We start from the raw sequence: 27,995 nt of genomic DNA, 5'->3' as shown, positions 1-27,995 counted from the left end.
CTGTATAAATAGTGTATTAGCACTCCAGTTTACATGAAACCATGCTCCAGCTATTCCCCAAACCCAGGGAGGTTGATTATTTGTTTTATTCTCTCCCCCCATATTCCATATTGCAGGTCAGCTTTCCTGGAGGGAAGAGCAGCGCAGGGACTGTTATGCAAACATCATACCCTCAGCAACAACACAGCAACCTTGGACATTGGCACATTTTTACCACAAAGACCCAGTGTTTGCCTGGGGAATGACGTAGTTTCTCAGTTTGTTTGGCTCATGCAGTGACACCTTTAGCCTTTACTGGACTTGTAGGCAATCTCAGCAACTTGCATGCTGCCAGCAGTAGCACTATATGACAGTCAGCATAAAGTGAAAAAAGCTGAGAATGCAGTCCAGCTGAAGGTCTTGTGCTTGTGTTCCTTTGTTTTCTTTAATGTTGTCTTTCCTGATCCATACTTTTTTGCTGAAGAATGCTGTGCCACATAACATGCACATAAAGCCTTCCCTACTTCACAGTGTTTACTTTACATTCCATTTCTCCCATCCTAGCAGAAAGATAAACCCCATGATGTACTAAAGCTTCTCCACCACAACAGAGGCATCCAATATAGATTAAAATATTTTTAATTAAATACAGTATCTAAGACCCTCTTGAGACCAAGGAGGTGTCATATTGGGCCACAGAAAAAAATCAGAATTTCAGTCCTGTTGCTCCTGGTTTGGTAGAAACTGTCACAGGACGAAAGTACTTGGAAGTGTTTCTTTCCCAGTGTCATCTGTGATATGGTCTGACAGCCTATTAGAGAAAATCTGTGGGAGTCTTCTTGGAAAAAAAATCAGTGTCTGACATTTAGAAACCACTTTAGATAATCTCCTGCAGCCCACTTTGCATTCTTATCTCTTTCAGAAGTATATGTATTTTTTTTCCAGGTGGATAATTACTGATATGTGCCTTTCTAGACCTTCTGAGCCAACACTCAGCACTCCAAGCACTAGGATTACAGGTCCTAGCAGAGATTTTGAGGAGTGAGGAGATAAAAAGGTGAGTGGACATGATGGTTAACTTTTCCACTTAGTTTAGGAATGGGAGCCTTTTCAGGCAAGAACATGGAATGAGGAATTATGCTGGATGATGTCACTGTAAGGTCTGGTCCTGTTAGCATGCAGACCCATGACAGTGACTAGAAATTGCAGAGATATTAAAATGGAAAAGAGTACATACTTTCATCATAAGTAATCATACAATATTTGTAGCTCTAAAAATTAGGTTATAGTGGTATTGTGTATCCTTAAATGATAAGAGGAATAAGCTTGCATCGTGAGGGGAATGCAGCGTACTTGCATTTAACCAAACAACTAACCTGGTCCATAAAAAGTACAAATCATTGCCTGCAATAATCATTCTGTGAAAAAAATTGGTGTATTATCCAAGTTGCAAGCCTGTGTCATGGAGTTCATGATTAAACTCAGTATTGCCAGTTCACTCATCTTTCCAGTGACTCAACTGATTTTTTTAATGGCTTCTTTTTCTGCTTAAGCCTTTTTCAGACTAAGGTGGTGCAGCCCTAGGGCTGTGGCTGGACAGAGGCTGTCTGCTGGTGTGAGTAGAGGGGGCTATACCCAGACATTATGGGAACAGAGACTGGATTTGTGGCCATGAACACCAAGAAAACAAGAGGCAAAGAGAGGCAGATGCCATGCAGACAAATGTTGAGGGGTCCAGGTAACCACTTTGTGACAAAGTGGCTCCTTAATAGTGTGAAACAAACACATTTTGTAGCATTCATTGCTGTTTCTGTTGCCACCCATTGTGGTGGTACCTTGGGTTTGTCTTTTGCAGTTTGCAGGGTTGCCAGTGGGAGTTCAGTTTCAGAGGAAGGACCATGTCTTCTATGCATCCCTGGGGTTCCTCATCCTCAAATACACGTACCTAACCAAATACAGCGATTGAGGAGTTTCTGCACAGATTATAGCTTTCTTATGTGTTCATGAGAAAGCTGATATAAACAGTCTTGCAATATAAAAAACCTTACAGCTTGTTCAAATTTGTGTTTGAAACATCACTGCAAACAAGATGCATAACTAGTAAGAGCTTAAATGTTCATTGTTGTGCCTTTTATAGCATGAAACAGAAAATAGTAGTTAGGTATAAAAGAGACTGCTAAAGTTAAAACACAAATGTCTGGCATTTTCTCTCACAACTGTGGCAGAACATAAGTGTATTTTCTGTTTGAATGGCTTGGAAATTTTGCTGGTGTTGACTTTTCCATATGAAATCACCATACGAAAGTTGACAGAAGTATGCATTTAAAATGTTAAAGAATACCAAAAACTGTATTCACAGATGGCTTGGGTTATTACTTAGGTCTTAATTTGTTGGTTTGCTTTCTGGAGTTTGACAGTGCAAGTACCAAGTTTTCATAGTAGAAGTTAATTTAATTGCTGTCCTTTTTACATCCAGCCTTGCTGTCAAAGGATCTGCCAGTTCTGCACTGAAATTTTGAGTGAAGTCTTGCTGGATAAAGTACATTAAAATCAACGGAAAGTCTGGTTTAAAGGCAACAGGTAAAAAGTTTTGAATTGCTTATATTCTTCCAGGTTGGAGATTGTGGGTTTTTTTGTCTGGTTCTACAAGAATAATTCTGATACTGTTTTTGTGTTTAATTACGCAAATTAACTAGCATTTTAAAAACAAATAATAGGCAAATGTGAAGAGAGGCAAACTGCAGTATACCTGAGAAAGAACAATGAAAGAAATGGATGAAGCAATTTCAGAAATGACATGGTCACCAAGAGAAAAATTAAAAGCTTAAAGCTTCCCTCTGTAAATGAAATACTATTTAACCTTATCAACACTTTTGGACGTGGTCAGACCTTTAAAAGGTATTGAAATGGAATGGAAAAAAACAGTGGGAGTTGGAAGCATGTCCAAGAATCATATGCATCCACATGAAAAACACCTGGCTCTGTGGCCCCGAGAGGCTGCTGCCTGCGTGATGGGGTTAAAGTCTAATCCAAGCTGAGTCTGTCTCCTGCCCACCTCTCCACACTGTGCTGGATGTTTCCTGTTTTCTGTACTCTGCAGTCTTGCTCAACTATCTCAAAGTCCAGCTTGTTCATCCCTATCTAATCAGAGGTATTGTTTATTAAGTAGTTTGTTTTCCCCACTCGCCTACAGCCTTCACCCCCAATGTGGAGAGCCTGGCTTAACCCCTCCGAAAGAAATTCCCCTGTATTTTTGGCTCCACAGACATGAACATCATGGGCATATGGGGTTGTTGGGCAGAACAGAATCATGCCCACAGAGCCCACCAAGGGGACTGAACAAGGGAGGGTTTGCTTTGCTCTTCGTTCTGTGCGACTTAAAGCTGGGCTGCAATGAACATCATGACTTGGAATGAAAAATAGGCAAGCACACAACATCACTGTTATCAGAACCCAAATCTTTGTAATAATTTCAATAGTGAGCATAGCAAACCATGTTACAACTTTAAATTGGGCTGCCTGAGTCAACATTTCAGGGCTTTGCAAACCACCTGTAACAGGACATGAAGGTAAGTGCTGTGATGACACTGGTCTCTGTGCTTTTCTGTTGACTTTTGTTTCTGAAAAAGTAAGTAGGCAAACAACTAGCTTCTGTAGAAGGAGACACTTAACTGTTTATTACCTGTTTCTCTAGTCAGCACACAGTCCCCCCAAAAAAGCACAATCAGGTGCTGCATGTTAATATTCGCATACAGTTTGCAAAACACAAACCCCAACAGATGTCTGGAGTGAATCAGCCTGCTGAAAAGACCACGGTAGATGTGGTTTCTGCACTGCTACAGGAACACTGGATACCGTGGCAGAAATTCAAAGAGAAGGTAGCACAGCTGTCCAGAGGTTTATGTAACAGGGCAATAAAATATAAGTCTTATTTTTCATCATCAACATTTAAAAATCACTGTTGTTATACAGCTGTGAAAGTGGCATTCATAGCTTGCCATGAAGAACAAAGTTGTGGAAAGGGACACTGATGTTGCTTGGCCTGTAAGTGCATGGATAAAGTGGCTGATGGGGTGGATTCTCCCGGAGCACAGATACTCTGAGGGAATGAAGTTTCTTCAGCACAGAGACACATGTAGTGAGAAAGCACAGACCATAGAGTACCTAATTCTCTCTACATTTTTTGCAGATGTGTTTTACTGAAGATTATTCAGAACCACAGGTTGGGCCCTGCCATCTGCTGAATTTGGATACGATGTCTGCAAATCTGGTGTGGAAATAACACAAAACAAAACTCTGCCTTTGGGAGAGAAACTACCAATGCCTTTGTAGCTACAACTGTCTCCCACAGAAAATTACCTTTCTTATTTTGTGCAATATGTACCCTCTCCATACAAATGTAAGCTAAGGTTAAATTCCAGCTCTCAGAGCTCGATTTTATCTCAAGTCCCTGCTAAAATCCCTCAGTACTTGACTGGAGAAGAGCAAGAGGACTCTGCTCTAATAAGACCTGCTTTGAGTGTGGAATTGGACCATGGACCTTCACAGGTCCTTTTCAACCTCTGTGGCTGTAGAATCAAAATTATTACATCTGTGCAGACACATGAACATGGAAGTATCTTTCTTTGTCAAATTTGGTAAGGAAAGATGGATCTGTCAGTCAGGAATACAAACAGAAAGAACAGACAACAGAGTTTTACTAGAAAGGTTGTTTATTTTGTTGAAAGTTTGCTTGTAAATAACTATTTAAAAAAAAAAAAAGAAAAAAAATTAGCCTGCATCCAGACAAATTGCTGTTGAAATACCCAATCTAGTGATTCACAGCTCCTCACCTCTGGAAGGAAGGCTTTTCCCTTCTCTTTTCAAATGCAGTGTCTTCTCACTAAGACACTGACTCTCAATGCAGCTAGAAAATCCTCTTGAGCTTATAATCTAGTAGAGAGACCTGTTATTTTATGTCCTGTGTTCTGCCAGAATCATGCTTATGTTGGACATGTCTTGGAAACAAATGCAGTCTTGGTCTAATTTAATAACTTGTCTTGGACAATAGAGCCTTGAGTCCTGCTGCTGGCCCATCAAGAAAGAATCCTCTTGTGCAAGCAGTAGTAGCTGTGTTCAAAAATAGTCTCCAAACTATTGGGAATAAACCAACACCCAAGAAAAATGACAGTTTGTTTAAAAAACAGTTAAAAACCAGTTTGTTTAAAAAGTCTGTTTTAAAGTGAATGAAACCAAAATCTTAAGGCCACATTTCAAAAAGCTAATGCTATGCCTTGAACTTATATAGCCTGTGATACAGCAACTCAGCCCCACTCTCCCCTGGTAGAAAAGAGAGGGAAAAGGCTTTTGTGCGTTTGAAACTGCATTTTTTGCCTGAACTGCAGAACAAAATCCAACAGGAATTAAGAATTCACAGTAACCTCCCATTTTCTGTTCTGAGGGTGATGTACACTTCTCTGACTTGTGGCACAGAAAAGAGGAACAAAAATCACTCTACCTGTGATAGGTCAAAGGCAGCAGCACCAGATGGAGCCCTTGCCTGAGATGCCCCACTGGCAGGGTGGGCACTGCCCAAGTACCAGTAACTCAGAAACAGCTCCCAGCAGGCTCAGTAAAAGCAGCGCCTCTGTTGTGAAGGTGAGTTGTGCACTTAAGAAAATCATTCCAGAAGGCTATAAAGAATTAACCTGCTTCTTGCACAAAGGAGTTTGTTCTCAACTGGTTTATCTGAAACTCTCACACTTGCAAGTTCAAGCCCCAGGCCCTCTGCATATTGTTTGGTCTCCCAGTAAACTTCTCTCATCTCTTATGACCTGAAAATTGTCTTCTTGTTTAGAAGGGATGCCTCAAATTCGTGTTCTCAATTTTCAGCTCTGAGGCTCAGTGAAATTATTGACCTCCCCTGGACTTTTGGGATGACAAAGTACTACCGGACAAACAAGGAAAATAACTTTTGAGACAAATGGATAAATAATTTCTCCATATGAAAATATTTAGTAACTGTATATAGTTAATTGGTTTCTTTTCCCTCTTCTTTTTTCATTCCCTGACCCATTTATTGTACATTACTGTGAGATCTTTGCAAGAATGAATATGAATAGGCCCTCATGAAAAAAACAGGGCACTGTCCTGGATTTGTATAGCACAAAGGTATAAAAGAGTGAAGAGAAAAAGAGTGTCAGCAGTGAAACATTCAAAGCTGAAGATGCAGAAACAATTGCATATGCAGGCACTTCGTGAAATAAATACACGACAACACTCAAATCCTGTCATCCTGACCCTGCGTAAAGCCTGAGAAGAGGTTTGCCCATCTGCCTTGGTATCCTCGGGGTTTTCAGCAGCTGGGAATTTTGCCTGTGCCATCTTTCCAGCGTCCTCTGGCAGGAGAGGTGCTTTGCCTTTGGAATGACATGAAATCCACCAGCAGTTTTTACTTACCTCTGATTTCCAAAGCTGTCCTAAAAGTATTCCATCCGATTATTGGGAGAGCAAAGCACTGCTCTGATGCCATTTCTGTGCTAACCTGCACTATGTGTTTGTGTTGTGTAACTGGTACCCACAGTGTCCTGACAGATATTTTCTTTGGTTTCATTTCTCAGGAGTTTTAAGTCTTTCACACCTATAAGCAGACCTGTTAAGGCATAAATCACCTAGGAGAGACCTGCAAGAAGAAAATTCAAAGCAGAGCTCTTCCATCACCAAAATAAAAAACCCCAAACAAGTAAACTCAACAAAAATATTGTCTGTGGTTCACTCTAAAGCTAGGAATGAGGTTTTAAAAGCAGTTCAACCAAATTCCACATATAAGTGGAATTTGATTCAAAGCCCACTATAGCCAAGGTGGGCTTTTCATTAGATATACACAGTTTTTGCCTGTTTTCAATCTGTATGAGATCTTTTGTCACTTGCATGGTTTTATATTTAACTGTGCCCACCTCCCTGGTACAAAGTACCTATCCAAAGGCCTAACAACCAGGGCACACAAAGTTAATGGGTCACTATTAGAGTGGTGTCTTGATGTACTGTGCTATTGGTGCCTGTCTTTGTGAAGAGATAACAGATAACAGGTGTTTTGCTTCCTGCCAGGAGCAGTGAATGCACCACTCAGGCCGAGATGGGAATTACAGCTCCAAAATGAACAAGGATCCTGCACAACAGCAGCACCTGATCTAATCTTTCCTTTGCCTCTGTGCTGGTAGGAAGGCAAGGTAAATTAATCTTGAATACCTAAGTTCAATCAGTGACTGATAAGACCTCCTTTAATGAGCTAGATTCACTACAACTAGTGATGAAACCAACCAGCCCAGGAATCAATCCTGTTATGTGTATTAACATCTGTTGTGTATCAACAAAAATGTGCATTTGTGACCCGTCTGTGCAACACCAATGGATGTGATTCTGTTTCCCTATTCCTACCCTCAGAGTTGACAATTAATGGAGCAGCAGAGGCTTTATTTTTAAGAGCCTCTGGTCTGAACAAAAAGAATGGGAAGGGTGGAGGTGCAGATAGGATCTGCAGGGGGAAACAGTAACTAATAGAGGCTTCATAAAATTTTAAGCATCCAGACAGAATTTGCGGGGAAGTTCCCGTAAACCACCTCTGCTTTTGAAGGGTCTGCTCAAAACCACAGCTTTGAAACAGACAGAGGTCAGAGATCAGACCTTAGTAAGGATGAAGAAATAAGGCCTGCCCTTTCTCATTAGCTTAAATTTAAAACATTCATTTTGTCCCACATTTCTGTTGCCCTAAAGCAAATTTTGTAATCAGTGTACAGAAGAGTGGGCAGGATAGCTGTGCATGTTGGTGTGAGAGCTTTCCTTCAAGAACAGTTAAGGAGAGTGGGCAACCCACACCTTCTCCTGGGATCATCCACTCCCCTCCCAGGTGGTGCATGGTATATATTAAATAGGGTCTATATGTATATAAGCTGATTTTTTTAAGGACCTTTGTGTTTTGTTTTTTGTTAAAGAGAGTTATTCTTTGTCCATTTGGAGGCACAGGAAGCCCGGTGCAAGCAGCACAATATCCCAGTTTGCACACTTCCCCTTCTGCCTGGTGGCAAGTTCCCTGGCTTTTGTGTCTGGAAAGGCATGCACAGATCACAGCAGCTTTGGGCTGCTGTTCAGCCGGAGGCTGGAATACATTCCCACATGCCGGACCAGATTGGGTTCCACCACATAGGCGTTCTCCCCCTTGGCCCACAGCAGGGAGTAGAGGGCAGTGTCCTTAGCAAATCCCTGCCGGCAGTGCAGCCCCTGCAGGTAACCTAAGGCACGCCGGGCAGAGGGAGCCGGGAAGAGCATAGCTGGGGTGCAGCACTCGGTGACTGGCACCACGTTGTAGAGCGCGGGGTGCAGGCGGCGCAGCTCCAGCAGGTAGTGCCGCCCCACCAGCTCCGACAGGGCCATGCTGTACAGAGCAAAGAACAGCACGAGCAGCCAGCTGGGGCTGGGCCGCCCCAGTGCCCATGAGTACACACAGCTCAGCACCGGCCCCAGCAACATGCCCAGGCCCAACCACTCCAGGATCCTCATGGGCTCTGGGTTGAAGTAGTGCTGGAGCCGCTCAGGATGGTAGAGCTTGAAGTAAAGAGCATCTCTGAGATACGGTTTGGAAAACCGGGCCAAGAAGAGGTGCTGCAGGACAGAGAATATCTCCTTCTCTGGCACAGCATCATCTTCCACTACAAGGATGTACTGTGGGTTGTATGATAACAGGGACTGCTCAAGGCAGAAGACATAGTCCTGCTTCTCCTTCTCAAACTGGTTCACTCTGGGGTCAGGGTTCTCTCCAGTTCTGTCACGACTGACCATAGGAAAGAAGCTGCTCAGCAATGTGACATCCTGATGGCTACTGGGGTCTGACTCCACGTTGCAGAGGAGCACGCGGTGGCTCCGGCAGCGTGCACCACATTCCTGGAGGAGGCGGTGGAAGCGGGAGGCCACTTGCAGGACATAGTGGAAATCATACCGCCTCTGCACAGTGATAATGGTGATCAGCAGCAAGGGCTGGAAGGCATCACTGCCAGAGGCCTCAGAGGCATTTGGTATCTGCATCTTCTCAAAGTAATGGAGGGCATCCTGTCCCTCCTGCTGGTTGTGCTCCAGGAACTCCTGGCTCATGGGGTTCAGGTGCCAGCGCCGCAAATAGAAATAGGAGTGGAGGAGCCGGTGGCAAATCAAAGGGGCAACCACCCCGAACGTCATCACAGTCAGCATGATAAGATGGACAACAGAGCTGGACCACCGGCACCACCTCCCACAGAGCTGCCAGGCTTGGTGTAACATAACTGCTGCAGAAGGAGGGCACTCCTGTGCTGTTCATCCCTCAATCCTTCAGTTCCAGTGCATGCTCCTCCCTGGATAGCAAGATATCACTGGGGCAGTGGCTGCCAAATCTGCACAAGTTGTCCAAGCCTAGAAAGGAAGAAAAATGATGGTTACTGAAATAGGAACTGACAGAGAAAATGGAAAGCAGGGGGTTAGTCACTGAGTAAGCCAAAATACGCAGCCCTTTAGGAGTCCCTTGTGGTGGGGGGGGGCATCACAGAATAGTCCTGGAAGGTTTAGGATAGATGAGCCAAACTTAGTTTCCAGCAAAGTGCCCCTAAGGCCTTTTCATCATGTAGGAGCTCATACCAACTTAGCTCGATAGGACTTTGTTGTGTTTGTTACTGTGCTTCAAACACGTAACAACAGACAATGTGAATGGAGGATGTGTGGAAATCCTTTCCTGTTAAAGGCAGAGAACTTAGATACCACTTTCTGGTCACAGTGACACAGTAAGATTTGTGTTACAGCCAAGAACCACAGCCAAACCCCTTGTGTCTTAGCCTAGCATGTATTTGAGAGACAAACTTCTACATCTCTGGAATGACACATGCTTCCCTTCTGTTGCTCACACACTTACAAGCGCCTGCTTTTTCACTTTCCTCCCTGGAGTGTGAAGCCAGATAACAAAGACACCAATTTACTTCACCAAGGGCCCATGTACATGCTAAGTGTAATGTGTGTGCCTGTGTGCCTGTCTGTCTCCTTCAGATGTCTCCTCCTTGCTACACCCTGTGAAATACACAGGCACAGCAAGATGTTGCAATTGAGCCACTGAGTCATATTTCTTATTTAAAAGTTTGCTATTTAAAAGTATATGCCTCTTATTTAAAACTGAAACATTCATATAAATTTTTTGTACAGATACACACTTTAAATAAACATCCACCTTTGCAAAAGTTAGAGTTTGCCACATTTGGCTTTTCTGTTCTGCTTCTCTGGCTGCCATGAACACCTCACAGCCTGGCTGTCAGAAGCTTACACAAAATCAGGGTAATCAGGCTGTTCAGATAAATTCTGTTGTGCCACTAATCTCCCTTTTTAATCTGCTGTTTCATTCTCCCTTTAATTTCCTATTCCCTCTCCTTCTGAACTGAGTTATCCATACCCCCACACCGAGCTGACGGAGTGCACTGGGTCTTCTCCGACTTTTACCTTCTGCCTTCAGCAAGTTCTGATCATCAAGTGGTGCTCCTAGACCAAAATGTTACTCTTTGTTCTCTGCACTGTCATCTGAAGGAGCTTAAGCAATGTTGGGTGGGTAGAAAGAAATCATGGCTTTTCTCTTCTGTCTCAGAAAAACAGATCTTGTACAAGAAATGACTTGGAGGAGACAGATCAGGATCTGACTGGGGGAACTTCAAAACTGCCTTCATTACTGTAGTCACAGATTTGCTGGTTTTATGATTCAGAGAACCTCTTCCTATTGCCATATGGGAATGTGACAACATTCTATGAAAGGCCTTTTAACAAGATTAATGGAAAATATACAGGAGTTATTCCAAATATTTGATAGAGAACAGGCATCCTTAAATAGACTGCAGTGTCAGTGTTGTGCTCTCTTATGATTCAAGAAAAGATTTAGAGTAATTAAATAGGAATAACAAATTTACATGTTGATGCATGAGAATCTGCACCCATATAGCTTTTTTTTCTTTTTGAAACAATTGTGAAACGATCCTGTTTCACAGACACTGCATTGCATTGTACCAGTGGACCTCGTAAAGGCCTTAAAGGCGATGGCTGCCTTTCAGCTGTGAAATCCAAGTCATGAGGATTCAGGACATGAAGACCTGAAATCTATCAGATGCAAAGACCTGGCATTTAAATCCATTTATTCATCCAAAGTCCTGGGCTTTCCAGCTAACCTGTCACAAGCATTAAGGAAACACACAAATGCAGAATCATATTCTACAACTCACACTGGCGTACTGCTAAGTCTCCTCTTGATATGAGCATCACTGTGGGCACTGTATCTGAGACAGACTCCAAATGTGAAAGTGAGGACCACAGTGGGAAAAGGAGATGAAGAAAAGCTAGAAGGTAGTTTAGTTCTCGTAAGTAAAGAAGTTTACTTTCCACCTGCCAGCTATGCCAAAGATCTGAGATAAAAAAACTGTGAGACAGCAGTGAGCTCTTGGGATATACACTGAATATATGAATATACATTAATAATTCTTTGAGCATTTTTTAATTAATAATTCTCTGAGCAACCTGGTCTAGTGAGTGGCATCCCTCACTGGAGGGCTTAGAACTAGCTGGTCTTTAAGGTTCCTTCTAAGCGAAATCACTCAAGGAGGCCTCCTTCCCTCATACCATCTTCTACTGAAGAGGGAAGAAGGGGTGTCCTGTCTTCCCTGGTGGCCAGCAGAACTGGAGGAGCTGCAGCCTCATGAGATGAATCAAACAGATTTTCACCTGAGGTCCTGCTCTTCTGCAGCTCGTGTTTTTTAAGGGTGAGGATCACCTGGAGGTGACTCCCAGGCCCCTGCAGGGGGACTCACACAGAGTCTGAAGCCCAACAGTCCCTTCTCCACCCACCCTTCCTGTTGGGAAAGTGGTGCTGGGACTCCATCTGCTGGTGTCCCAGCTCCTGGCTCGGGACAGGGTGGGTGAGATGGTGCAGGGGAGCATCACCATCTCTGGAGGTATCTCCTGCTTCACACAAGGAAGTAGCTGCCCCTGGAAAAGGGGACTGGAAGCCAGCCACAGTCACAAGAATTTATGATTTAACCCTGGCTTCACCTCATCAGTAACTGAACTCAGGATCTCAGAACTCTTATCCCGGTTCTGCAACTCAGAGAGCCTCAAGGAAAACAACAATCACACACACACACACTTCTGGAACTCTTTCAGTCTTCCTCTGCTGCCTGGGCTGTTTGCAGTCACACTGACTGCCACACTCTCAGTGTAGAAGAAAAGGCTGTTTTCCCTGGGCAGTGAAATAACCACAGAGGTTAAAAATGGTCAGGAGCATATTAAATCCGGTCAAATTTTTGCAATTCATGCAAAAACCAAGCTGAAGGATCTCGAAAAGAGGGAAGACACTGACCTCCTTCCCACGTTCTGTCTGTGAGACTGGGAACTTGAGAATTCCCATATAGATAAAAAATGTCCTACTTCTGCAGAGGTGAAGTTTGATCTTATCCACAGGATTTGAATCAGAATTTCTGTTCAGGCTGTTTTCTATCCTTTAGGATGGTTCTGACATTTTCATCTTCTTCCCTTTCTAGGGGGGGGAAAAAAAATCTTATTTTTCTTTAAGGCATTTCAGACAGAAAAAAATGAAGTTTGAGGGGAAAATCAAGAATCAGAATTGGATTTTATAGTGCTTTAAGAAATCCCACTATATTAAACCTGAGTAGTGATTACTTTGCAAACATATAAATACTTGCAGTGGAGATCAGCTTTATACACGTTCTGTGTAGAGCTGAGCCATTGCTTAAACATATCTAGAAGTTGTGGTGATATAAAGCTACAGAAGTTGCTTGTTCCTTTTCTTAGATCCTCATAATGCCTTCTACTCCCTGCTCCATGAGACAAGGACACAACTATTCCTTTACAATTACAATATTAAATTATTCCTTTTCACCTATCTACACTTCTCAGTGTCAATGGGAAAAGATGTTCCTTTCCTACCACAGAAACAGCTGAATGAAGTTGTGGGGTCAGAAGCTACGGGGTTGTCTCTGTGAGAAACAAAGGCATGGAAAATATCACAGAAAGTTTGGCAGTCACAGTCCCCACCTGAGCCACAGCAGTGGCAGAAGTAAAGGTGTTCATACGAGCTGTAGTTTTCAATTGTGTATTGATCCTATAGCAGCATCTCAAGTTGAAACCTTTGTGTGGAAAACACTTCTGTGCCCCAGCCTAAGATCACACGGACCAGCTGCAAGCTCAGGACCCAGATCTCTACTCATTAACTCCCTCTGGCAGAGACAGGGCCTTTGTCTTGCTGTGACAATCTTGCTTGAATCTGAGGAGACTGATGCAGTCTTCACAAAGAGCCACACAGACCTCCTCCTGTTCCCTATATGCATGCTGACAGCTGAATGTGGTGCACAGATATCCTCGAATTCTGAAACCTGAAGTCCCTACCATGAGCTGATCCCTATTATTGGGCCAGATGGCCAGCTTTTCTCATCTGCAATTCCCCTTGTTTTCTGACAGCTTTTAGTAGGTCAGGTGCCAGACAATATTTCTGCAATGTGTCAGGCCTGCCTTGACGACAGCAGTGTCCAGTAGAAGCCAAGCACCTACAGATCTGACCATTACATTCAGATGCCAAACTGGGAGTTGGGCTCCCTAGAAAACAAAAGGAGCTGTGCTTTAAAAACAATCAGCAGGACCTTAGTGGTAAGAGATCAGCTGTTGTTTTTTGATTCTATTTTAGTGGCTACTGAACTAAGAAACGAGGTATGTGGATGTGGCAGCTGGATGATACTTTCTTCATTTCATTTGAACTAACAGGATAAAACTATGCCACCAGTGAAAGAGGCTATGAACTGGATATATATTAATTACAACTATTTCCCCAATTTCCATCTTGCTTCTCATGTATATTAATTTTCCTCTGCCATATAAACCTTCAGGGAGCCCATTCTCAACAGCTGCTGACTTTTACCTGGCAGCCTGCCTGCAGTGCAATGTTCTTCTGTGTTGCTACCAGTCAGTAAAGTAGATCAGATCAAGTGGGAATGGAAAGCAGCCTGGTGAAGAGAGTTCTGCAAGATAATAGCTAAACAGATAGACTTAAGGTTTGTGAGGAGCTGTCTTTTAGAAGATGACGCAAAGGTTTATGTGGTTTTAAAATTAATTACGCAATCCATATCTGTCTGGAGTTACATTTTTCTTTTGTGCCAGAGGTAAAAAAAAGGGTATGTTAGGGAATTTGATAAAAGATGTCTAAAAGCTGCTGTGTTTTTTCATGAAGGTCTACAAAATTTTAAATGTTTGCTGTAGTATAAAATGTAAGACTCTATTAAAAAAAACAAAAACAAAAAACCAAAAATTATCTTAAACAATATTGCTGCTAATAATGGTATCAGCTTTCTACCTTTTGCTGTCTGCTCTTAGAATCTCAGAGCTAAATGTGCATTGACTCATCAGAGATGATATAGATAATTTGCATTTAACTCCTTGTGTCATAGCCTTTTGCTAGAATAAAACTAGGGCCCCTGCATGCTGCAGGGCATACTGCACACAAACACAAGAGGCAATTGGTGCCTTAGTGGATCCTCAGCTGAAGAATATAAAAGATAGGAGGGAATCTGTTTTTCTCATGTAGCATATCAGCCTGGTTTTCCTGTCATGAAAAATTGGCATTCTATAGTCTACAGAGGGCCTTGTCCACTCAGTCTTCCTGGTAGGGTGGCCTGGAACAGAACCTAATAAATTCACCCGTCCCTGCTCTCCCTTATTCCTAATTCATCACCTTTGGTCAGCTCCTCATCCATCCCCAGGCACAGCTGGTCATTGACACAGGGCATGACCCCGCACTCCTCATTTTCCCACCTCCCCTTCCTAAAGAGCCTGTGTCCTTCCATTCCAACACTGCAGTGTCACGAGCCATCCCACCACTTTGCCAGTAAGATCACAGCCCTGCAGGTGAGTGTAAGTCTCTAACTCCCCTTGTCCGTTGCCCATATCTTTGTGCAGAGGCAGTTGAGTTGGGCTCTGATGAAGGCCAAGGACTGGCTGGAGTGCCTGGAATTCCTTTGTGCTGCCACTCAGGAGCTTTCCTGCTTACCTGTGATCCCATTCTGGGCATCTCTTGCAAGCTTGGCTTTAAACTGATAGGATTGGGATGGGTTGAGGTTCTCCTCCCCCAGCAACTTTAAATTAAAGCCCTCACCAACTTGGCAAGCCTGTTGCCAAAGATGCTCTTCCCCTCCCTGCTGGGGACCCCAGCAGACCTCAGCAGACTGGGTTTCTCAAAGCGAGTCCTACAGTCTAAGCTGAACCCCTGGCTGTGGCACCAGTCCTGTAACCATTTAATGATTTGCCAAATTCAACAGGTTGGCATTTTCAAACCCCCTTCCCGTTGACTGGAAAGACTAGTGAAAAAACTACCTGTGCTCCAGAAGATGATTAAGAGACTGGAGATTTCTCTTATGAGGAAAGGCTGAGGGAGCTGGGCCTGCTCAGTGTTAAGAAGAGATGGCTGAGAGGGGACCACATCAGTGTCTGTCAGTGTCTGCAGGGAGGGGTCAGAGGATGGACCAGGCTCTGCTCTGGGGTGCCCAGCAAGGGGACAAGAGGCAACAGGTAGAAGCTGATGCCCAGAAGATCCATCAAAATCTAAGGAAGAACTTCTTGTAAGTGACAGTGCACTGGAACAGGTTTCCTGGAGAGACTGGAGAGTCTCCCTCACTGGAGATATTTCAGAACTGTCTGGACACAATCCTGTGCAATGTTCTCTGGGATGACCCTGCAACAGTGAGTTTGGACTGGATGACCCACTGTGGGCCCTTCCAAAATTACCTGCTCTGTGACTGTGCTAGGCCCTGTTCTCTCAGGAATTCATGTCTTATCAAGAGCAAACAGTACCAGCCTGAGTGGGGACTAGACAAAACTAAAACTGCTTACAGCTGCACTCCTGCATGAACACCAAACTGGGGTGACTACAAGTCAGTCACTGCAGGCTGTAGATACCTGTAGCCCCTGTGAGCCCAGGGAGCTCTCCTGTATGGCATGGTGGTGATCTCCCTGTGAGCAGGGACATAGCTCAAGGTTACTTCCTGAGGACCAGAGACCCCCTTACCTGGCATCTGATATCTATAATGGGGTAAGAACATTTTGCATTAAGCCTAAAACTGTATTGTATGTTAGTGACATTTATATGTCCGGCTATAGCTTTAGAAGTGGAATACATAGCAAAGTATAATCATTATTTAAATAATTGTTGAAATCATCAACTACATCATTGTTCAATTACCATTTAATTAGAGCTTTTTATTATTGTTAAATCATTGTTAAACTGTGATTAAATTATCATTCAATTACTGCTTAATCATTTATCATTTCATTATCATTAAATAATTGATTAATTACCATTTGACTATCATCTAATCATTAATAAAACCCTTTTATTATCCCCACAATGATGACTTCCCTTAAAAATTCACCTACAACAGTAGAGCTGTGGGTGTATAAATGGGGGAAAGGGGAAGATGAAATAGATGTGGTGATGGCTGCTAACACAAAAGATGTGGCACCTTTACTGTTGTTCATTTATGACTGTAAAGAATAAAGCACAGTAATAAGGAAATGCTTTGTGAGCAAAGGCCTTTGATAATAAGGCTGTAAGTTTCCACTTGGGACAGGTCCACGTAACAATCAAAATGCAAAACTGTACCAGGCAACAACGAGAATATTGACTCTAACCTTTGTCTGAAAGAAAAAATGTTTAGTCATATTGACAAAAAACATTCCTCTTTTAAGAGACACTCTCCGCTAAATGTTAATCTACCGACTTTTCCTCTGTATTCACCACCTATGCCTGATGAATACACAGTCTTCCTCCCCTCCCCCTGCAATGTATGAAACAGACTATTTATCCTGCATAAGGCTTGGTAAATGGGATACCCTGGTTCTCTGGGATACTGGTGATCTGCTTGAGTCCCAAGGGAGGAAGATGTGATAAATGCAGTAGCTGATAAATAATCTGTGGTATAATTAGTGTTGCCCTTGTTGGACAGACAAGCAAGCAGCAGATTTCCCATGTACAGGAGGGTGTTTATCCTGGCTTTTGTGCTTGCGATTGGTTGCTGAACCTGATGTACCTCTATGAAATGACTTTCTCAGTGACTGTACGAGAGCAAGCCAGCCTATGAATCTGCAGTGTACATGGGTATAGTTTCATGTTTTGCTGCACCATCAGCACCTGCAAATTTCCTAAACAGCCTTTGATTTTAAATGTCAGTGACTTCCACCATCAGGTTTCTTAGGTGCTCCTCATTCCCTTCGGGAGAGCTGCCAGGCAGCACAAGGTGACCCTTAAAGCACTGGGATTAATAGCAGTTACCTCAGTGGTGATGGTCAAAGAGGAGAGGGCGGTAGATAAGAAAAGCTGATCCCACCTCCACTCTCTGCCCTCCTTGCCAGGCAGGACACGCACATGGCACTTCAGTGTGCCCGTCTTCAGCCCCCTTGCCCAGGCTTTTGACCAGGGAAATTCTGGCCACGCTTCTACCTCGGCTGAGGGTTTGAGTGGCACCAAGCAGGGAGCAGGAGCCGGCTGGGTTTATTCCTCTTTCCTTAAGAGTTCTACCAACCTTCCCTAACGGAAGGGCCGTTTATTTAGGCCCAGCCAGCCTCTGACCACCAGCCCTCCTGCTCATCACCATGTACAGTCACATCCCCGGAGCAATCACAAACAGATCTCGATCACTGGACACTTTTCCCTGCCCTGCTGGCTCCGGTGCCGCAGCCACTGCAGCCCAGCCCCGCCGGTTCCCGCAGATCACGCCCTTCCCCACTGCTCGTAAGCCGGCAACTTCGTGCCCGCCCCCCCCTTTCCCTGCTCCCCCCAGCCTCGGTGCGGCTGCCCCTTTACCCCTGAAAGCCAAACCCCTAGGACAGCCCGATCCTGCCGGGGAGATTTACCCGATCCGCAGGGCAGCCCCGCATCGCCGCTCCCGCCTCCCTCCAGCTCGCAGCTCCGCTCCCGCCGCTATCTTGGCACTGGGTTTGTGGCTCACTGCTTTTCCGCGAATGTCTCTCCTCCCTCTCGCGCGGTGAGGGTGGGATTAAAGGCATCAAAGACCAAACATGTGACTCCGCCGGCACAGGGACGCTTAAAGGAGGGGAAGGGGAGATGGCCGCAGGGGGTTACCGAAAACCGGGGACGGGACTGGCCCAGTGAATGCAGGTTCAGGAGCAAAAGGCGAGTTGCCCAAGCCCCGGGAGGATGCCCAGGGTGGAGACGGCAGCGCAGCCGGAGCTGCTCATTCCTGCTCGGCGGTCCCCGAATGCTCCAAAGCCATCGGCGGGACTCCCGAATGGGCAGCGCAGCACCTGCAGCCCGTCCCCAACCAGGAGTAATCTCTGCCAGGTGTCAACCTCTGTCCCCTCTGCCGAGTGTCCCCGCCGGCACCCGCATCGCCCTCCCCAGCCGGGACCTGGTAGATGCTCTGGACCTCCTGCCTCACTGTGGGGCGGGGAAGATCACCGGGACCTCACAAGCTCGAGTGGAAAGTCAATGTTAGGAGTCACCGGCTGGTTCTTTATGTGCGTGTCAAGCGTCACAGGTGGAAACACGAAACTTTCACCGTCTCAGTCCGTAACTTCCTCATAGGTCAAGCGAGGAGGCTCGTTAGCTACACCAAAATTTATGTCAGGCTGTTCAGGATTCAAACATTTTACCAAACTGATCCAAAACTGCCACTGACGTGTTTATTCCCCTCCCCACCCTGTCCTTCTCCTCTCCATGTTCCACTTCCCTGTTCTACACACACTTTTGAGCCCTGTGACCGTAATACCTAATTAACTACAGTCACCTGAAATATGCCTCACATAAAGTTTTCTGTCTTTCATTATAAAAACTCCATAGTTTTGTGCCTGCAGCTCCAGAAAAAGCAAGTCCATGTATTTGGGCTCTGACCTCTTGTAGGTCTAAGAAAAATCTGTGGGGAAAAGAGAAAAAAAACAAAAACCAACCACCAAGAAAAAAGATCCCTTAGGTTGTTTCAGTAAAACACAATTCTAGCACAGCTAGAATTTTGCTAGTGCCCAGTTCTGTAATCAGAAGTTTCCAGCATGAGGTATGTTTTTAATTTTAGCATAGCAATTTCTATCATCCTTTCTAATTAGCATGATGAACAAAGGACCTCAGATGTCCATGACTGTGATCCTTATTTTTAGTACTGGCAAAAGCCATCTCACAGCTAAGACTTCTTGCAGAAACAATGTGGAAGAAGAGGGGGGAAAACAGAGGAACAGTAATGCTCATAATAACGCAATCGAGCATCACAGTTGGGTTCCTATAGTGACTTCCTAGGAAAAGGTCCCCCAGTTTACTTGGATGTTTTCTCTGAAAATAATGAGGCAAGACAGTAGAAGAATTCACAGTTTCTCAGGTGATTTGCTTTCCAAAATCCTTCTTTGCTACCTCTGCCTCTTTTTCTGTTTTTAATGACAGTGATTCATACTTTACCTTCCACTTAAATACTCTCATGCCTTCAAAAGTTGATGCATTGGAAAAACAACAAATCCTAAAACAGAACAGAGAAAGAAGGGTGTATGAAAGTACTAGAGGTGGGACAGAGAGCATACATTCCTAAGAGGTCCATTACTATGTTCCTCCCAGGATTAGAGTTGCAGAATTTGTGAGGAAAAAAAATATTTTTTCCACTTTTGTGTCAGTGAGCAAATGGGAAAGTGACTATTGAGCAACATCAGCAGAAACATGTCCCATTGCACCCAGTACTACATTTCAGATGGTGTTTCAGCCAGCAGAACAATTTGGGATAATAAATGAAAAAGAATGGGCCAGAGTGCCTCTTCTTTGGGAATAAACAGTTAAGTAATTGAAATTTTGTGTAATTTTTTGTGTGATTTCTGTACAGGCTTCCCTGCTCTCACTTTAGTCACTTGCACACTCTTCAGGGAACACTTGACTTTCATCCTTAAACATTAGTTCTTTAAAACAGCTTCTGTTGGACCCAAAAGACTGAGTGGGAAGAGCCTCAAGTGATCTGAGGGCTGTGGCACAGAACAACAGTGGAAGCCTGTCATTCCTGACTACTCCATTCTTATCATGGTGCTGTCTCCTGCTATGCATGAGCATAAGGAAGACAGATCTGGCTGAAAAAACAATCTTATTGTGGATTATTTCTTGGCCAAGTCACTTTATCTCATCAGCTCCCCACACCATATGACTATGTCAGCATAGCAGGGAGGGAAAGCAGAGATTAACATGTGGGGACAAGACTGCTTGTGCAGTAACCCAACTGCAACCTGAAATGCTCAGAAAAGTAGTAACTTATGAAATTATTCAGCCTGTACAATAATAGGATAGGACTTAAAAACTATAACCAGAAAAAAAATCTTGTGGTGAGGATTTATCCAAGTAGTGAAGGTTCAGCCCAGCTGTTCAGATTTGAGTATTTTCTGTTGCCAAAGCACCTTTCCCCTTTGCTATCCACTCTGACAGCCTTGATGGCACTGAGCATTTGTGCAAGGGAATGGGGATAATATTTTGTTGTGCTTTGCCTGAGATCAAGTATAGCTCCTGCTTTTCATAAACAGGAGTGTGAGAGGCAGGACCAGCTAGGCAGGTGATATTTAGATACTTGCACAATGTGCAGGCACAGCAGAAATTCACAGTCTTGGGGGCTGCTGAACTGAGAAGCCTCATTTCTTATGGAGTTGAGATATTTGTGCCCTGTGCATCACTGTCAAAATATCCTTACTCCTGTCTCATGTTCCTTGCCCGCTCCTGATTCCTTAGCTTTCCTCCCACACAGTAGTTCTACTGCTTCATGTTTTCACCACGAGGCCAGGGCATGAGGGTGTGCACACTCCAGCTGACTTTGAGCTGCATGTTCTGATTATCCAGCCAGCAAATCAAACAAAAGCTTCCTGTTCGGAGTGAGCTGAAGGCTTGCACCCAGAAGGATGGAGATGTTCACCTCTCTGCTCTGCAAGAGGCTGCATGAAGGACATGGCAGCAAACTTGTTTGAGACTTGCTTCCTTCAGCCAGTTGCAATGAAATTTGAGAAGTGTGTTCAACATTTATTAGGGGCAGGAAGGAATCTGTCAAAAGACAGAAAGAAGGAAAAAAAGAAGAGAAGTAGAAAAAACCAAAACGTTTTGCAAGCCTGATCTCCTTAGGTAAAAATCCAAAGTGACTGCATTCTAGCAGGAGGAAGGAATAATGCGTTTAGCATAACTTGTTGTACCAGTATGCACATAACCTGTAAAGGCTGTGCCTCCTCCACAAACACTCGGAGAAGTTCTCTAGTGACAGTACTATTCCTTTATGTACAGATACCAGATGATAAAAATTACTTGGTTATTCCTGTACTGTCAGCTGCACAATAGATATGTTGTTCTTATAGGTATCTGCTGTTCATTTCAAAAGCTAAATTTTAAAATACTTTTCTTTCCTTACTAAGGTTTTATAGGAGGAAACCTCTCCCCTCCCAGTAAATCAATAAATATTTCCTGCTTATATTCTGTTTCTTTAAGAAGCAGGAGACATTTCTAATCTGTGTTTTGAATAGAAATACAATACTGATGATAAATTACACAAAGTGGCTTTATCTTTTTTTCTTTCAGACTCAGTATTGGTCACTGGGGACAAAAAGTGTTCAAAGTCCTTTGCTGTTCACTGGAGACATTATGATCTTATATGTCAAGGCTATTGTGTTTAACTTTAGACAACAGTAGTTAAAGGAAACACAGCTCCAGTGGGGATGGACTCATGCTGGCTTAGCTGTCTAGGGTAAGTTAATGTTCTCTAAAAAGGCTAAAATATTATGATCTCCTTTTCATCCTGGTCTGTGCATTTGGTTATTTCTTCAGGACTAAGCACTGTTCATGTGTTTCCCAGGCCTTCCCTCTGTAGAGTCTCTGATATACAACTGCATCCAAGACTTTTCAGGAGTATTCTAATAACTAATTCATCTTGCAGATAAATTATTACTATTCCTGTAACCTTTTCTACCCACACTGCACACATCTGAAGATGACAGAAACACTTACTGTAGTCTAGTTCACTTTAGAGAGTACTGGGCACACACACAAAGCTTTTCTATGCTTCCTTTGCTTCTCTGATCAAATGATTAGGTAGGGCTAAAAAAATACTAGTGTGAGCCAACATGGTGATGTGTTAAATGATGATGGAATTTCAGAAAGACTCAACTGTGATGACAGAGAAATGAATGTATCTTGGTCAGTGTAGTTGCATATGCTCTGGGGATCCAACTTCCTTCCCGTCTTGCTCCAACATTCTGACTCTTGCAGACTGCAGAGTATTTCAAAGAGAGGGACAAACATTGTCATTTAGACTCAGAGTCCAGGGGCTCTTCAAAATATCTCTTAAAATACATTGGCTCTCAGTTACTTGCTCTGTTCTGCAACATAGAAGGCTGGTCTGGAACAGACTTTTTGCTAAAAAAAAGATACTGCTGCAAAAAAAGAAAATGGGGTGAAGAGGCAAACCAGAAAATTTCCAAGCTGAGAGTCAGAAGGAATTGACCCCCAGAGACTGCAGGAATGCTTTTAGTTTTCCCTTTCAGAATGTAGTAAAATTATTTTGTATGGTCACTGGGCACATTTCACAAACAAATTCTCTGCCTGTGTGAGAGGCACAGAGAGTTAGTAATTTCTCTGCTCTCATTCACTGCAAATTTTAGGTGAGCACTTCTGGAACTAAAGGTCTGATAACTGCATGAGAGAAATGGCCTGTCTAGCTGGAAAGTCTAAGTACCACTCATACAAGGTTATAACTACACAAAGACTCTCAGGAAAATTGTATCAAATTATGATTATTTTAAAACTACTTCAAATCCCTAAGGGGCAGTGCTATTTGAAATTTAAGAGGTTTTAATTCAGTTTAGCTAGTGTTTTATTAACCTTTTCTCATTCCACATAATGGTAGAACAGAGACTAAAATAGTTCACTCTTAGTTCATAGTTTTAATTCCTCCAGGTTACATTTTTTTGGAATGTCTACGTTTAGACAAGTCCTGGGAGGCCAACTAGGGGCACTGGCCTTACCTGAAGAAAGACATAAAAGTGTGTGACTAGTCCATGATCTAGAAGGATAACCTGCTATAATTACAAGAGCTACGCTGGCTAGTATAAAGATGCAAGTGATTTCTCTAGAATTTATTTTGCAAATTCTGTAATTTTCACTGCTGATGAGTAATTAATAATTTTAGACAAAGCTCATTTTCTTTCTCTGGTCTCGTAATGCAACAGTAAGAAATTTCTGAAGAGTATCTCTATAAAATTTAAGTGGATCTACTGCAATTAAATAACTATGGATAGCAGACATGGGCTCATTTTCAGGAAACTCCTCATAGCACTGTTTCTAGGACCAGTTGCACACAGAAATCCTCTGTGCACAGACAGTAAATTAGGATGGTATGGTGCTCAGAAGAGAAAAAAAAAAAAAAAACAGAAAGAAAGAAAGAAAACAGTAGAGCCTGGGCTCCATTTCCTGGATTTTTTATCTCTCACGATCATTATGGCAACTGGGCAGTGAGGCAGCAAGGCAGTTGAGACTTCTCAGTCTGGGTTTCTCAGTGACTATATTTAATTCCTTCTTTTTATTGGATTGCCTGCCAGGATGTTCTGGGTGTCAAGAGAGAGCACCTCCCTTCCCCTCTTTCCCTCCTCTCCTTCTTGTGTTTTAACTGAGCTGCTTCCAGTACTGCTTTGTGCCTCCAGGCTGTCTGGTTCTTCAGCACTTCCATTGTGTGTGGTGCAGCAAACAGCCTTTGGCTTTTTACAGGAGATTGTATTTATGACTTACTGACCTTACTTAAGGTACTGCTTTAACTGTATAGTTAGATCATGAGCAGAGCTCGTATTTGGAAAAAGTATGGGAGTGCCATCCCATTAACAAATGGGAAGGGGCAGTAGGTAAGGTTTGTTTTACAGACTTCATTTTTTCCATAAAATAAACCCACTTAGTCATCTTTTCAATTCATATCTATATTCTCCATTTAGCTTAAAGCATTAAGTATTTCTCTACAGGAGGAAGACAGCTAGTGAAATAACATGACGAAAAAGTGAGAATTTCTGTGCAGAATATATAGGCAATTTAAACATGTCTGTCCAAACCAGTTCTGGTCAGGGGACAATGGAATTTCTTTCCTGCACCTGGGCAAAATATGATCTGCGTCTCTCTTCCTAGATGTGTGTCATAAGCATCCTAGTATGGTACAGTAGGACGAACTGGTAAGCAATAATTAACTAATTTTAATTAAAAAAAAAAGGAGTGCAATTTCTTTCTACAGTAAAGCAAGAACTCAGTTAAAGTGCATTGGCTACAGTTTTATGTGTGCTCATTTTCTTCAGTCAGCCTGTCTCTCAAGAAAATTGTAACATCCTGAAATTTAGCAATTGTTGGCTAAATCAAGGATGTTGTAAAGTGACACATTTCTGCGTGACCTGATGTACCCATTGCATTGGGTGGATATGATTAAATAAAGTACCCTGATGTTATTAAATACAGTTCTACTGTTGTCCCTAATAAATATGTACCTAGCACAGCACCCCCCGCCTTTCATTCCACAGGTCCTTGGGTCCATTTGTCCAACCTCTTTCCTTGTGTGTGCAACCTGCAATCTCCTTCTTAATCTGCCACTGACAGCATCTGGAGCCGATGGGCCAAAGCTCTTCTGGTCCCATCTTTAGGAGGAATTTGTGTTCTGATAGTTCCTCAGCAGACTTCAGGCACACAAACCTTCTGGCAAAAGAGAGGATTTCTCTCTACCCACAGGGCACAGCCTTCTGCTAGCCATGATCTCAGGTTCACTAACAGACTTTAGTGAGATCAGCTATCCACACTATCTCCCACGTGGCCTTTCCTCTTGGAAGCAGCACAGTGCTGCTGGATGAAAGATCACTTCAGGTACCATCCTGGGTGTGCCAGACTTCTAAATTTAACTGCATACCTGCAGGCACATCTGGGTAATATGCAAACAGTTCACAGCACTGTGTCTCAACATCCTGCTTTACTGAAGAGGGTGTGTCTCATGCCAGTGTTGGGCTTTCATAACAAACTTTAGCATATTCTACTAGTCTGATAACGTGAGGAAGAGACAATATTTGAGTTTTTTAATGTCCTTTTGATTTGGAACAGAGATTTGGAATAGGTAATGAGTGATGCTTAGTACAACCCTGGTCAAAAGGCTGTGCGAGTCTTGTTTACACAAGGAGAATCAATGTGAGTGTACTTCTGTGGTCACAGCCTGAGCACACTAACACTACAAGCTCAAAATTGTCTCATTTGTAGGCTGTTCCCTACACAATTTTATTTACTCAGTTCATCTCTGGGTCTTTGGTGTTTTCCTCTGATTATGCTAAAAACAAGCGCACTTTCATTCCAGGAAATACTCTGCTTCCATCATTTGAATTCATAACTAGCTGTAATTTTGAATGACTGCTTAACTCTCTCTTATAGCAATTGCAAGTGAAGGACTCTGGTTGAACCTGCCAGTTTCAGGAAAAAAAGCAACCCTACCTGTCATATTCCTAGGATACTCCAAGTAATTGCAAATTGCTGCAGTTCCTCTTCACTGACATTAGATTGCTTTGCTCTCCTAGTTGCTCCACAAAAGTATCTCAAGTATTAATACAAGTATCATTAATCCCTCTCCTTCTCTCCTTAGCATTCATATTTTGCTTTGCTTATATTTTTTCCCTCGTCTGCTGAGTTGCCTCTGCATAACAATTCACAAGGAAGTGACTGTTAATCTACAAACAGCTCTAAGGGAAACAGCACATTCCTTGTACTGGAGGGGAACAAGGGTCTCAGTCTCGAGTTTGCAGGCTGTGTGGGAAACTACATGGGCACTCTGAAGCACAGCCATTTCTTTTATAGCGCTATGATCCAGCTGCTGCTAAAACTTTCCCTTTTAAGTCCCATTTTAGGGCAGTCTCAAACACTAAGGTATGTAATATGCAGTGTATAGAAGGGCAACTCAAAGATTAGTTTGAATGCTTATCTAAAGCATGGTGGGTCATTAAGACAGATATGGGACAGAATGTACAAGAGTAAGAGTGCTTTGCAGGAAATGAGTTTTCTTTCCCTGTGGAGGAAATGCCAAGGTGCACAGAGATAAAAGACACAAGCATGAAATTAAATAAAAGGTTGTGGTCACCCCCATTTCAGTTACAGCTTTGCTGAGAGGACTAAATTTTCATGGGATCCACATCTGAGAGAAAAATACATAGAAGGGAGAAAAAACAAGTATAAAGCAAGGGAAGGGAAAACACAAGAACTGAAGGCTATGCTGACTCTAAGACTTCATTTGGAGTACATTTGATGCAACATAAAAGCTCTTTTGGTTTCTAACACTGTGGTGAAGAACTGGCTGAACTGAGAATCTATCACTTACCAACTATTTCTTACTCAGTCAAGGGCTCTCCAGCTGCAAGGAAATGCTGTTGGTGGGAAATGCATTAGCAAATGTTTTGTTGTTTGTTGTGGTTTTTATTTTTTAACTAGGGGAGGACTGAATTCAATCTCTTAAGAAATCCCCAAGGTACTCACCTTTCCAGTGCTGTTATGTCAGTTTTTTTTAATGACACAAGTTCTCTGCAAATACAGATTTCAACCAAGCTGGTCAACTTCCCTGTCCCAGCTGCTCTCACACTGGCCATTATACAAAGATGTGCAGAGATGAAGATTCTAAACCTAAACCATTAAAATTTCACTTTAGACTTACATTATCTACTAGCTCAATCTTAGCTGGAGCTGGGCCTGCGTGGTGCTTGTATTTCACACAGATAGATTTTCACAGCTTCACAAAATCATTAAGTTGGAAAAGACCTCTGAGATTGACCCCTTTGACCCAACACCACGTCAGCGACACCATGGAACTGAGTGCCATGTTCAGTGTTTCCTTAAACACCTCCAGGGACAGTTACTCCACCACCTCCCTGGGCAGCCCATTCCAATGTCTAATCACCCTTTCTGTGAAGAAATTCCTACTAATGTCCAACTTAACCCTCCCCTGGTACAACTAGAGGCCGTTTCCTCTTGTACGATAACTTGTTACTGGGAAAAGAGACCAAGCCCCGCCTGGCTACACCCTCCCTTCAAGGAGTTGTAAGGAGTAAGGTCTCCCCTGAGCCTCCTTTTCTCCAGGCTGAGCCCCTGCAGCTCCCTCAGCTGCTCCTCACCAGACTTGTGCTCCAGACCCTTCTCCAGTTCTCTTTCCCTTCGCTAGACACGCTCCAGCATCTCAGTGTCCTTCCTGAATTGAGGAGACAAGAACTGGACACAGCACTTGAACTGCGGCCTGGCCGGTGACCACTACAGAGGGGAGAATCGCTTTCCTAGTCCCGCTGGCTACGGTACTGCTGACACAGAATGCTTCGCCAACATTCAGAAATTCACATAGCACACTTTTAACGCACCTCGGGGAACACAGGGTGTCAGCAGGGCACACCCACGCGAGGGCGGGTATGGGAGGCGGCCCTTCACACGACCGGGGCGGCACCACCCGCTCCCGCCATCTTAGGTGCGGGTACGGGCATGGGCGTCGGGCGCCATGGCAACGGCGGCCATGTCGGGCGAGGGCAAAGCGGCGCCTCCATGACGCGTGAGGGCGAAATGGCGGCCGGAAGGGGCGGGCGGCGGCGGCGGCCATTGCCGGCGGGATGGCTTGAGGAGATGGTGGCGGCGGTGCTGCGGCGGGTCTGTAGCGCGGGCCGGGATCCGGGCTGGGGTCCGAGGAGAGCCAGGAGGTGGCAGTGCGGGGGAAAGGGGCAGTGGCTTGGTGGTGGAGACGCCACACGCCCATGGAGGGAGGGACGGGACTGGGGGGTGTGCGTCTGGCGGGGTGGGAGGCTCCCGGGGGCAGCGGCAGGACCGCGGGGGTCCCCACGGACTGGAGGAGGGCGGCGGGGGTGTAGAAGCGGCTAGGGCATGTAGGAACTCGAATAATGGAATTTTTAGGGTTGGAAGGGACCTCTGGAGATCACCCAGTTCAACCCCCCTG

At 43.9% G+C, this 27,995-nt stretch overlaps 1 protein-coding gene and 1 long non-coding RNA gene across 5 annotated transcripts; one reads left to right on the top strand and one right to left on the bottom strand.

The window, feature by feature from the left end:
- The first annotated feature begins 414 nt into the window (after nt 1–414).
- On the top strand, nt 415–17,286 carry LOC108496187. The gene is made up of 6 exons (XR_001874376.1): nt 415–1,036; nt 1,533–1,717; nt 2,456–2,559; nt 4,169–5,616; nt 7,066–7,187; nt 15,327–17,286. It is a non-coding gene; the product is annotated as an uncharacterized LOC108496187 (long non-coding RNA).
- Nucleotides 7,222–27,539, bottom strand: TMEM246 (transmembrane protein 246). Of its 4 annotated transcripts, XM_017812682.1 has the most exons (3): nt 27,412–27,537; nt 19,466–19,523; nt 7,222–9,396 (listed from the first exon to the last, which is right to left on the bottom strand). In XM_017812682.1, exon 3 carries the CDS (start codon nt 9,265–9,267, stop codon nt 8,080–8,082), a length of 1,188 nt encoding a protein of 395 aa, XP_017668171.1. In that variant the 5' UTR covers nt 9,268–9,396; nt 19,466–19,523; nt 27,412–27,537; the 3' UTR covers nt 7,222–8,079. The 4 variants fall into 4 exon arrangements, with proteins under 4 accessions (XP_017668171.1, XP_017668172.1, XP_017668170.1 ...); XM_017812683.1 differs by lacking the exon at nt 19,466–19,523 and having other exon boundaries at nt 27,412–27,539; XM_017812681.1 differs by lacking the exons at nt 19,466–19,523; nt 27,412–27,537 and adding an exon at nt 17,917–18,043.
- Between the last annotated feature and the right edge of the window lie 456 nt (nt 27,540–27,995).

The sequence above is a fragment of the Lepidothrix coronata genome, unplaced genomic scaffold (genome assembly GCF_001604755.1).
Source record: "Lepidothrix coronata isolate B3197 unplaced genomic scaffold, Lepidothrix_coronata-1.0 Scaffold37, whole genome shotgun sequence".
NCBI lineage: Eukaryota > Metazoa > Chordata > Aves > Passeriformes > Pipridae > Lepidothrix > Lepidothrix coronata.
Note: the sequence above shows the minus strand (reverse complement) of the source record. Positions and strands in the feature narration are given on the sequence as shown.